Raw genomic sequence first — 12,508 nt, forward strand, 5'->3', positions numbered from 1 at the left:
CTACATCTCATTTGTTTGTATTATTATTATTATTATTATTATTATTATTATTATTATTATTATTATTATTATTATTATGTTAAAGTTCTTCTTATTACCTATAAGGCCTTACATGATCTTGAACCTTCTTATCTTCAAGCTCTGCTGACCCCATATGTCCCTGGTCGATCCCTGAGATCTGAAAATGCTAATCTTCTGACAGTCCTTAAAATCTGTTCGGAGCCAGGGCATTTAGTTATAATGCCCCTCGTCTTTGGAACTTGCTCCCAATTCATATCAGAAATGCGAGCACAACTGAATCTTTTAAATGCTGTTTGAAAAACATATTTGTTTGGATCTGTTTATTTGTAGCTGGATTAAGTATTAGACACAGGCTTTTTTATGTTTATTTTCTAAAGTGCCCTGGAATGCTTGCATGAAGAGCGCTATATAAGTGAAATTTGTATTGTATTGTCGTCTTATTATTATTATTATTATTATTATTATTATTATTATTATTATTATTATTATTATTATTATTATTATTATTATTATGCAAAAAACAACCCAGCATAAAAAAAAACCTGTTGACCTAATATTGTTGCCCCTTCTTTATAGTTTTATATTTATTTACACAGAATTATACAGAAAAACTCCAGCATTTGCTGTTAAATTGTTTGAACCAACTGCTAAATCACAAAGGAGTCAGTTCATTACTCACCTTAATGTATTTGAAATTATACTGTACATATTCTTATCAGTTTCCTTTAACATACTGTATGTATATATATATATATATATATATATATATATATATATATATATATATATATATATATATATATATATACAATATTTATTATTATATAAAAAAGTATAGTAGTTATTAGACAGATCATAGATATTTTGTTGTTCTGGCTTGCTGGCATATTATATTAAATGTTTTATATCAATCTGTAGGTATGAGCATTCAGTTTTTTTAATGTCATTTAAACCATGTTAAAAACTATATATAAACACACACACGTGTACATTATTATACATGACTATATTATTTATTCTAGCGACACAGCATTAATATACCAAAAACATATACATAAACATATACTATGTATGTTTAAAAAAAGTACCTGCAGTAGGAGTTGAATTTCACTAATGAGAAGAATGTTCTGTATAAAGCAGGCGATGCTATGTTCGGTATGATTCTTTTGCATATCACTGCCTCACATCAGCTAGATACACTTATTGCAAAGCGGGATTTTTTTTTTTTTTTCTGCCCACACTTCCCCACCCCTCTGTTACCAGGGGAAGCCAGGAAGAAACCAGATGCTGATAAAAGCCTGGTGTATTAATTCAAAAATAAGCTTAAAAAAAGGAAACATCAAGAAATAATTTAAAAAAAATTTTAAATACAACTTTCTGTAGTATATTTATATTTAAGCACCGTCCAGGACGAGTTAACGTGAGAAGGTTGGTTTGATTATCTGCAATGATGGCGTTCTACTGTCTGAAGCGCAGTAAGGGTAGGTCCAAAACAGGTTGTTTTGCATCTAAACAGACAATTATTCAGCTTGGCAACAGGCAGAAATGGAATCTAGACATACTATGGAACAAAATGATACCATAAAACCTTAGTCTTACAGGGGTGCAGCTAACTCAAAAACTAAGGGCTTTCTGAGTTTTAGCTCATCATGTACTATAACTTTCTACTATATATACTATAACTCCAACTGCACTAATTGTGTTGCATGCGCTCGAGTACTATATGTTAAAATGGTGCCACAGGGAATGAATTACAGAATGCCAAGAGGGTCAAGACAGATGAGTTAACTGCGATTAATTGATGGCCCTAATTTAAATATATAAACCCCAACTGTAAACGTTATGGATGCATTTTAAAATATTTTATTGAATTACTTACTGGTAATCTCACAGAGTTTTCCAACAAAGAGGCTAACTGTATTTGAATACAGATAATTAAAAAAGGTTCCCAGTGGCTCACCTAGTTAATGCATTGCTGTTGATATATACTACTATACCTTGGTTGTGTGCAAGGTTTAAAACTTGCTAATGTATCTTCCTCATAGTTAACTAATATAAAGAAGTTAAAGTTGCATACAATTTCAAATAAGCAGTTAAAAAAAAACCTAAGAAAATGTTATCTGCAGGAAGAATGATATGCTTTTTTTTTCTTTAAGTTATTTTTCTTTTAATTTGGCTCATATTTCTTTGTCTGTCGTAATCCAAGCCCACGCATCCCAGACCGCAGTTGGAAAGAGCACTTTTCCTGGTTGAAAAGTAGGTGGGTACACTTAGACAAGAACTAACCTGTTAGACCCAGATCCTAGTCCAGCTACTGCACACCTCTCACAACATGCTCACTGTCAGCACAATACAAAAGCAGTTTTTTCTTACATTAATCAGCTAGAACAGAGCTCTCCAATCTGTTTGCTTGAAAGAGCCATACTGATGACCAGTGGGCAAAAAATAAAAACACCAATACAAATTGAATAAAATTTAAACAACTTAAATAGTTTTTGTTTACTGAAATTAAAAAACGCTGACAATTGTAGAAAATATATATTTGAAAAAAATCTCAACCTCAAGAGAGCCATACTGTGGAACTAAGTAAGCCATGTGAGCCATCCCCTGGACAGCCCTGAGCTGCACTTTCATCTTGGTTAAATAATTTCAAGATAATATTTTTCCTTCTTTCAGATCTGCATCAGAGATGCCTGTTTTCTGAAGAGGTGAGGTGTTTTGCTTTGACAACCGTAGGTACTTGGAGAGGATGGATTTGTGTCTGAGGACTCAGTGAGCCATGTTCATGAGGATTTAACTCAAGCTCTTTTAAAATGACTAGTATTTATCAATCGTTTCTAGACTGGTGTTGGAGAAGCTGGATTGGAACAGTTAGATCATCAAAACAGAAAAGTTTGCACAGTAATGTTGCAGTTTCCCCATGCTTTTGCCATAGTTGTGCTATTAATTTACCATATTTTAACATGGTTTCTAATAAGCTTTACCATACCTCTGCTTTACCGTGCTTTCTCAACACTTTATTAGGCTTTGCTGTACTTTTTACTATGGAAATCTTTTATAAGGGTATAACTCATGAGGCTTTTTTACTGCCATTTATTTCTTTAAATACTGACATTTAACAGTCACTTGGTACTACTGGCAGTGCTTTTCACTGGTAGCTACCTCAAGTAATCCATGTATGACAGTCATACATCACTGCCTGTGCTAGCTCCTCGGAACACATCCATTTAAAGCTTGCTGCAGTTTCTCACTGGTTGTTGTAATAGCCAGTGTGTACCACTATGATTGCTGTAGTACACTGTCATAGAATACCAACTTTACTATGTACCTGTCATACAGGACTCACTGTGTTGTATTGCATATCTGTCTGAAAATGACAGAAGATGTTGTCGGATTGCAAATTAGGGATGCTGTTCTAGGAAAGTCAATGCACTTTTCCTAATAAAGGTTTTGCTGGACTACTTCATAGTTGACAGATTCCATTTATTTGTGTAGATTTGATTGGAGGGTATTGGTTGTGGATGAGGCCCACAGGCTGAAGAATCAGAATTCCTTGCTGCACAAGATGCTCTCTGAGGTAAGCAGCTTTTTGTGCAAACCTTGCTTTGTATAATTAGTAATCCAACATCTTTAATCTATGCTCTGGCTCTGACTGTGACTCTGAGGCTTTTCTAATTAATCTAAACATCTTTTGACAGTCCCATGGTTAGAACCCACTGCAACACCACCATTCAAATTACAACAGCCATATCACAATATTGATAGATCAGTGATCGGGATGAAAATACTTGTCACTGTGATATCCTCCCTGTGAGTAATCTTAAGCACCCGCTTTCGGATGTGCTGCTAAAATATCAAAAATCTCCATCACTATAAGCGACCATTTTCAAATGCATATGATCAGAAGAATTGTAATTGAGCTAAACGTTGACAAATCTTATTGAGAAATCTGGAATTGAAAAGACTACAGCTAGTTGGAATGCTATTTATTGTATACTGCAATATATATATATATAGCATGCAAAGAAAAAGTAATTACTCCTAGTGAAAGTCAAAATGTACATATTTGACTGGATTACTGTATCCTATACTGAGCACAAACACATAGGCATTCAGATAATGCTGTGATACCCTAAACTTTTTGTTTAAAAAATGCATCGTACGAAGTGAAAAGCTGTCGCGCTTGTTAGTTACTGTGTGTAGACCTAATTTAAATGTGAGCTGTACTTACAGATACAAATTAAACAAACAATGCAAAAGTATTTAAAGAAAATAAAATGTTAGTTGAGGTCCCAAACAAGAGTGAACCTGGAATAAGCAGTGAACCGGGCGAAGTCTTAGTGCAATTATCTAAAAGCTCCTCTCCAGTAGATCAGATACTTCTGTGAGCAGGTCACTTTATTTTTATTAAGTAAGATAGGTTTTTTGGGGGAGGTCTCACTGCTACTAGTACAGTATCTTGAACAGATTATTATTGTATTTATATGAATGAATTGTGCACATGTTTGCATACTGGGGTAATACAATATAACAAATAAAAACACAATTTTTATTGTTGCTTTATAGCCTGGAATTAAAATGCATTCATTTTTTTTTTCATTTATTTACACATCCTACCCCACAACTTCCAAGTGAAAAAAATTAATTAAAAAAAATTAATAAAAAATAAAAAATGAAATAGCTTGGTTGGATAAGTGTCCACCCCCCTTGTAATAGCAATCCTAAATTAGCTCAGGTGTAACCAATCGCCTTCAAAATCACACACCAAGTTAAGTGGCCTCCACCTGTGTTAAATTGTAGTGATTCACATGCTTTCAGGATAAATCCAGCAGTTCCTGTAGGTTCCCTCTGCTGGGTAGTGCATTTCAAAGCAAAGACTCAACCATGAGCACCAAGGTGCTTTCAAAAGAACTCCGGGACAAAGTTGTTGAAAGGCACAGATCAGGGGATGGGTATAAAAAATATCAAAGGCCTTGAATATCCCTTGGAGCACGGTCAAGACGATTATTAAGAAGTGGAAGGTGTATGGCACCACCAAGACCCTACCTAGATCAGACCGTCCCTCCAAACTGAATGACCGAGCAAGAAGGAGACTCGTCAGAGAGGCTACCAAGAGGCCAATGGCAACTTTGCAAGAGCTACAGGCTTTTATGGCTAAGACTGGTCAAAGTGTGCATGTGATAACAATATCCCAAGCACTCCACAAATCTGGCCTGTATGGTAGGGTGGCAAGAAGGAAGCCATTACTCAAGAAAGGAAAGTACAGAGAAGCCCTTGAGGAAAACCTGCTGCCATCTGCAAGAAAGCTAAAACTGGGACGGAAGTTCACCTTTCAGCATGACAACGACCCAAAGCACACAGCCAAAGCTACACTGGAGTGGCTAAGGAACAAAAAGGTAAATGTCCTTGAGTGGCCCAGTCAGAACCCCGACCTAAATCCAATCAAAAATTTGTGGCATGACTTGAAGATTGCTGTCCATCAACGCTCCCCACGGAACTTGACAGAACTTGAACAGTTTTGTAAAGAAGAATGGTCAAATATTGCCAAATCTAGGTGTGCAAAGTTGGTAGAGACCTATCCCAACAGACTCACAGCTGTAATTGCTGCCAAAGGTGCTTCCACCAAGTATTAACTCGGGGGTATAGACTTATCCAATTATGATCTTTCAGTTTTGTTTTTCTAATATATAATTTTTTTCCCCCTTAACAGTGTGGAGTATGGTGTGCAGATAAGTGGAAAAAATCCTCATTTAAATGCATGAAACTCTGAGGCACTGACACAACAAAATGTGAAAAAAGTTCAAGGGGGTGTAGACTTTCTATAGGCACTGTATATGTATATACTCTAAGCACACTCTTAAACTCAGGGGAGACATTCAGGAGGACATAAAGATGTTTCAGACGCCTGTAAGTGGATCGTTTATGCACTGGGCTTGCAACGTATCCAGATGACGTTTAATAATCAAGAAGCTCACACAGACACATTTGATTTTGAAGTTTTAATGAATAGTAGTATCAGTACTCCTTCAGTTTATTAAATGCTTAAAAATGGATTGAGTATTTACAGACTACGTCAAATCCCAACTGACAGGCAATCTGGGAGGTCCAGTGCCTTAACAGGTATAATAGCATTAATACTTCAATACGTTTATGGTTATAACATGTTTTTCCCTTAAGCTATGCATGCATAAAGCTAAAAATACCCACCGCTAAATTCTAGAACATCCAATATATATCACTCTCTTAGACTAAAACATAAGTCATATACCTTATAGCAATGCATCAATATAAAAGAGATATAGATTCAAAATAGTTCTTACGTCCCAAAATATATATGGAAGTGAAGAATATAGTGTAAGGCCAGAAACTGTCTTCAAAGGCCAAGACTTCTAAATACGACACCAACAGCAATCGGCTCGATCAAAGATCTTCAGAGCATGGATCACATTAGCTTATAGTTAGCAATTTGAGTGACACTTGACTAAGATTTTACCTTGGTTTTTATAGAGTTTTTGCTTCGCTTTTTACGTCAGAAGTCATAATTAAATCTTAAGCATTAATATGCCTTGACAGCTCATGTCCTTCAAGTGAATAACATTTTCAAATACACCCAGTAACTCTTTCTAATGGGCCATCATCCCATTAGAAACCACCTCCCCTACATTTCCAAAATATGTGAGGTGAACTTTTGAACTGATGTTATTCTCTTTTGGTACCAGGGAGTTCCTGAACACAGCATGCATGTGAATACAGTGCAAGTATATGAAGAATACATATAGAAAGATGTGTTTAATATATAACACCTACTTTGGTTTGATTATTCCAACCTGGGTTAAAACATATATCTCCCTTTCAACATTAAATACATCCTCTGCTGTAAGTTGGCTTTATTACATGTATAGATGTGGTTTAACAATTAACTAAAACATATTGGATAAAGGCTGGTAGAAGGCTCATAGCAAATTATATATCCAATTATTCTCACGTAAATTCAGTCTATCAGGAACATAGTCAAAATATATAAGTCCCATTTCAGCTATTTAATGCTTTAAACTAAACTAGACCTCACTGTTTCATTTACAAAAGTCTTGCTCAGGCAAGTTTCAGATCATCATTAATAGAATACTTTTCTGTAAGCATTTTCCCAGACGTATGGCATTCTTACTAAATCTATGGTCCTTTGCTATTGCTCTCTCTCACTTGTTTTACCAGGTCTTCATTAATTTCCATGATTTGATGAAGCCATAGACAGTTCACCATATACTCCATGTACCAGGAGGTGTTTCTTAAAAAGATCAGCCATCATAGAAACCTTTGATGTAAAACTGCTGACCAGTAAGTCTAGCTTCAATTGGCAAGAGTTATTTTCTCCAGTTACCTACGCGCCTGGTACCGTTTCGTTTCAAGCAAAGACAAGGTTAACAAATTAATTACATTCTGTTTAGCAGATCCTACTATATGCCTGACACAGGCTAGTACCATTATGCTTTGACTGAAGTTTTTACTTTAAGTTCATTTCTGCACTATATTCTCTTATTTTCAAACTTAACAGTTCTTCTGTTAAAATAAAACATTTAGACTTATATTCTGCTTAAATTATTCTAGAATACCTGTGTTTAGCTTAAAGACTACTTTCAGATCAAGCTTACTTCTCTAAATAAGAAACTTGATGCTCGCATCTGCCTTTCTGCTCAAGGTTATAAACCTTGGCACCAGTAGCTCAGACAAAGACAAGCTTAGCTCATTTCACAGGTATTTTTTGGTCAGTGTGACCCCAACCTAGCTCCCTTTTTACTCAGACTTACAAAGATACAATAATATTTTTTACTGTTATAACAGAATAAACAGGAATATAGAATGTTCTCACATAACTATAGGTTAATAGATAGCATGTTATAACTTTTTGTATGAACAGTGTGTTTTAACAATTTTTTTAGTATTTATTCTGGCTTTATTTAAAACACAGTACAGTTATTACAACATTTTAACACACATGCAGTTTCACAAATGTTCAATTTGCATCCCAAAGATCAGCCTGCTTCCAGTAGCTGTCACAGTCCTGGGTCAGTTTCTGCTCTCAGTGAGTCTGTAAAAGCCTGATACCTGCAAAAACTTAAATCTTGTTAGCAGAGCTTCCATCTCTACATTCCCATTCCCATTCCCATCATCAGTGGGAAGACTTCAAATAAATTAAACTGTTTCTATCAAGGAGACATGTGTCTCTGCCGCGTACACCTTTCACTGAAAAAAGGTGATTGCACCTTGTACAAGGGAAGACAGGTTTTAGATTAATTCGTGTCAAGACAACCAAGATTATAAATACTGCTCACATTTTATTTATTTATGCTGCTACATGTACCATTCACTGTGCCTTATCAGATGTGATGAAGCTTTTTATAAGTCTTGGGGAGAAACTATCCATGGAGAAGTTCACGCTTAACTGATACTGTAAGATACGTTAATCATCACAGACCTCAGAACCTTAAAGTCCTTCCGTTACATTCCATTCAGTAAAACCCAATGTAACTTCTAAAGCGCAAGATTGATATCTTTGATATACTTTGTTTGTTACATGTGACTGTGAACTCAGCCTTTCCTTTTACCCATATGTCCCTTATTCATATTTTCAGTAAACTTTCAAATTGAATAAAAGTGATTCATATCATTCAACACATTAAGCACACTACAGTATATAGCAAGCAAAGTACAAATAAACCATATCATGCATATTCAAATTGAATTAGTTAAACTTGGTTTCATAATAAGTAATCATAATTTATTCACTAACTTATTTACTGCCTGCAAATAGAGAAATGCATTTGGTTGACTTGGCTTTATCTGTCTCTGCCTGTACTGCACAAAGTGTTTGTAGATAACCAAATAATTACATACATCTTACCTGTCATGCACTTTCATTTACTATGTAGGTCTGAAATGTGCAGTTTTGAAAGAAACATGTTTTGCAAGCATACTTTTCAATTTTAAAACATGACATCTGGTACTATTATTATTATTATTATTTATTTTTTAGCAGACGCCCTTATCCAGGGCGACTTACAATCGTAAGCAAATACATTTCAAGTGTTACAGTACAAGTAATACAATAAGAGCAAGATAAATACAAGGTAAAAGAAAGTTCTAAGTTTGCTTTCCTTGTCTTCCTGGGTCATTTCACCTCAGCAGTATCTTTTGGGTCAAAGGATCCTACTGCCTGAAAAGAATGTTAGGTAATAGGGGAAGCAGCGGGTTGATTACAAATTCACTGTCAAGGTGAAATTACCAAGAAAGGGCCTGCAACCAGATTTCTTTAACCTAAGCACCTTTCACACTGGCACTCCTTCCCGGGTCCGGACACAGGTCCTGGCTACCTGGGTCACAATCCTACCCAGCGACCCACCTCAGGATGTGGGTTAACCCGGGTCCCAGCGACCCACCTCAGGATGTGGGTTAACCCGGGTCCCAGCGACCCACATCAGGATGTGGGTTAACCCGTGTCCCAGCGACCCACCTCAGGATGTGGGTTGACACGCTTTGACCCGGGTTGAGCGAGACAAAATGCAGACGCAGTAACAAACAGCCACATCTGCGTGAAAGTTTCACTTCCACAAGGAACGTTTCTGTTTATTCTGTTCAGCCACATTTTTGTTCCTTGAGACACACCATGAGCCAGATTGCAGCAGGGATGATGAAACTTGCTCTAATCAACATTTGGGCAGATGGTTCAATCCAGAGAAGCTTGGATAGAAGTGTCTGTAACAGGCTGCTTCCGGGGCATTGATACGCGCATTGTTTACTTGTGTCTGTCGCCCAGGTCAACCCTGCTAAAACATAGGTTTCTTTAAAAATGTATTATTTTTTACCAATATAGTGAATAGATGTGCCTGGAAAATGTATGGAATTATTTTGTTTGCTACATTCCCCGGCTGCCCGGCTGATAATACTGCTGCTGTTTCAGTTTTCAGTGGGGTTCACTGTGCTGCTGACTGGAACACCCGTTCAGAACAGTCTCCAGGAGCTCTTCTCCTTGCTGAGCTTCATCGAGCCCCAGGTCTTCCCTGAGCACGAGGCAGAGGGTTTCGTCACGAGCTACAGAGATGTGGAGACACAGAAAGAGCGAGGTAACATTAAAATTAGGATTGTATGATGAAACTATTCACTTTTATTTTTGATGGTTATGGAATCAAGGTTTGGGTCACCTACTTATGCTTGGTGTTCTGTTGTGGGGATTTTGAAATTTGAATTAACTGTATAGGTCTTCCCAGTTTCTACATTAAGCTAATGAAAGTTAATACCATTTACGGTATGTGTTGATATGGCGAGATTCATTTATATTTTAAATATGACATTGAAAAGGACTTCTAGTCTAAATGTTTGTCATTGAATTAAGTTTTTTAGTTTGTTCAGATATGACATTATTGTGTTATTGAAAGACTATTTTTGAATAAAATGTGGTTGTGCTTGAAACTGTTCAAGAATATTATTGAGTAATACATTGTAAGTAGTCTTAAGTTGTTTGTTTTTCATTTGAATAAAAATAAACTCTTAAGAATCTCTCCCACAGTCTTTAAATAACATCTGAATTGGCTCTGTGAATCGGGCACACATAACACAGTGGGTAACAGTCTGGTGTATCCCCTGCCTAGCCGCAGAGCTGCACAGCCTCCTGCAGCCATTCCTGCTGCGCCGAGTGAAGACGGATGTGGCGGCAGAGCTGCCCAGGAAGAGCGAGCTGGTGGTGTATCACGGCATGTCAGCCCTGCAGAAGAAGTACTACAGGGCTGTCCTCACCAAAGACCTGGGTATGCCTGCTGCTGCTACCAGAGCCTGACCTTGAAACATGTATAGGCACATTGAGATAAATAGTTTAAACATACCCCTGAGGATGAATTCTACGATAACCACCAATCCAGTTGTGATAAAACTTGCTAAGGACATTCTTTGGCACATGCTCATGAAATAAACAGGATTAACTCACATTTTGTATTGACCGCTGTGGTGAGGAATGTATGTTACGAACATACTTGATTCACATGATTCACCTTTTTTTTTTCTATTTTTTGCAGGTGCATTTGATAACGAACGGGGCTCCAAAGCCAGGCTGTCAAACATTTTAATTCAGCTCCGGAAGTGTGTTGACCATCCATATTTATTTGATGGTAAAATCTTAAGCTTTTAAAGTTGTAAAAAAATCTAATAAACAAAGTCCGTGCTTCATGGATGAGGGGGCTGTCACATCATGTGGGAAGGAAAGCAGGAATGGAAAGCTTGAGTTCTGTTACAGCCAACACTCACTGTATTAGGAAATGGAGAAACCAGCGCCAAGCAAACGTACTGCAAAGCTGTAGTGTACAGGTTTGCTGTCTTTTATTTTAAACCCTCTAATTCTGCTAACATTGGTTGTATTCAAGTTTGAAAAAGTCCATCTCAAGTGAAAGTATTTTGTCTTTACGATTGTTACTTGTTTTAGAACTGTCAATGGTATTTTTTTCCCTTCAGACAAAAATAATAGTTTGAGAATCCTGCCTTTATTAATATATTTCATGTAAAATCAGTGAACTATTTACCTCCATATCTGCATCCTCCCATAACTGTGAGTCAACTGTTGGAAAAAATCTTCACATTCAATTGTGTGAACAGGTTAGCAAGTGCTTAGATAATGAAGTTTCCAATCCCAGCTGTCACTTTTTTCACTGCTAGGTGTTGAACCGGAACCTTTTGAAATCGGAGATCATCTCATTGAAGCCAGTGGGAAGCTCCATCTCCTGGATACCATGCTCAGCTTCTTGCACGACAGGTCTGTCTTAATATCTCCTCATCCAGTTAGGAGTAAAACTGCTGCTCCTCGGCACACTCTGTAGGCTGTGGTTCATGTTCAATTGGCTGGTAAATTGAGGAAAGTGATATGTTTTTTTTTTAAATTTTTTTATTTGGAATCACCATTTTTTATTTTTTTTTTTTTTACCCCATTTTCTTCCCAATTTAAAATGCCTAATTAAGCCTGGCTCACCACTGCAACCCCTGCACTGACTCGGGAGGGACGAAGACGAGCACACGCGTCCTCCGAAACGTATGCTGTCAGCCGTCCACTTCTTTTCACTCTGCAGGCTCGGCATGCAGCTACCTTCAGAGCTACGGCGTTGGAGGACAACGCAGCTCTGGGCTGCTTGCAGGCAGGCTCGCAGGCACCCAGCCAGTCTACAGGGGTTGCTGGTGCATGGTTAGCCGAGGACACCCTGGCCAACCTAAGCCCTCCCCACCCCGGGCGGCGCTCAGCAAATTGTGTGCCGCCCCCTGGGAACTCCCATCCACGGCCGGCAGTGGAATAGCCTGGATCCGAACTGGTGATCTCCAGGCTATAGGGCGCATCCTGCACTCCACGCGGAGTGTCTTTACTGGATGCGCCACTAGGGAGCCCAATGTGTTTGTTTATTTATTTATTTATTTATTTATTTATTTATTTATTTATTTATTTATTTGTATTCGCCTT

The 12,508-nt window shown here is 37.3% G+C and overlaps 1 protein-coding gene across 2 annotated transcripts in view; it reads left to right on the forward strand.

Annotated features, from left to right (window-relative positions):
* Positions 1 to 12,508, forward strand: part of chd1l (chromodomain helicase DNA binding protein 1-like) — a 41,449-nt gene that overhangs the window by 10,078 nt on the left and 18,863 nt on the right. Inside the window, exons 5-10 of one of the 2 annotated variants that reach the window (XM_059028842.1) lie at positions 2,698 to 2,729; positions 3,517 to 3,598; positions 9,977 to 10,139; positions 10,665 to 10,820; positions 11,085 to 11,177; positions 11,719 to 11,815. In XM_059028842.1, coding sequence (XP_058884825.1) covers positions 2,698 to 2,729; positions 3,517 to 3,598; positions 9,977 to 10,139; positions 10,665 to 10,820; positions 11,085 to 11,177; positions 11,719 to 11,815 — 623 coding nt within the window. The remainder of the gene's footprint in view (positions 1 to 2,697; positions 2,730 to 3,516; positions 3,599 to 9,976; positions 10,140 to 10,664; positions 10,821 to 11,084; positions 11,178 to 11,718; positions 11,816 to 12,508) is intronic. The other variant, XM_059028844.1, reaches the window with a different exon arrangement.

The sequence above is a fragment of the Acipenser ruthenus genome, chromosome 8, assembly GCF_902713425.1.
Source record: "Acipenser ruthenus chromosome 8, fAciRut3.2 maternal haplotype, whole genome shotgun sequence".
Taxonomy (NCBI): Eukaryota; Metazoa; Chordata; class Actinopteri; order Acipenseriformes; family Acipenseridae; genus Acipenser; species Acipenser ruthenus.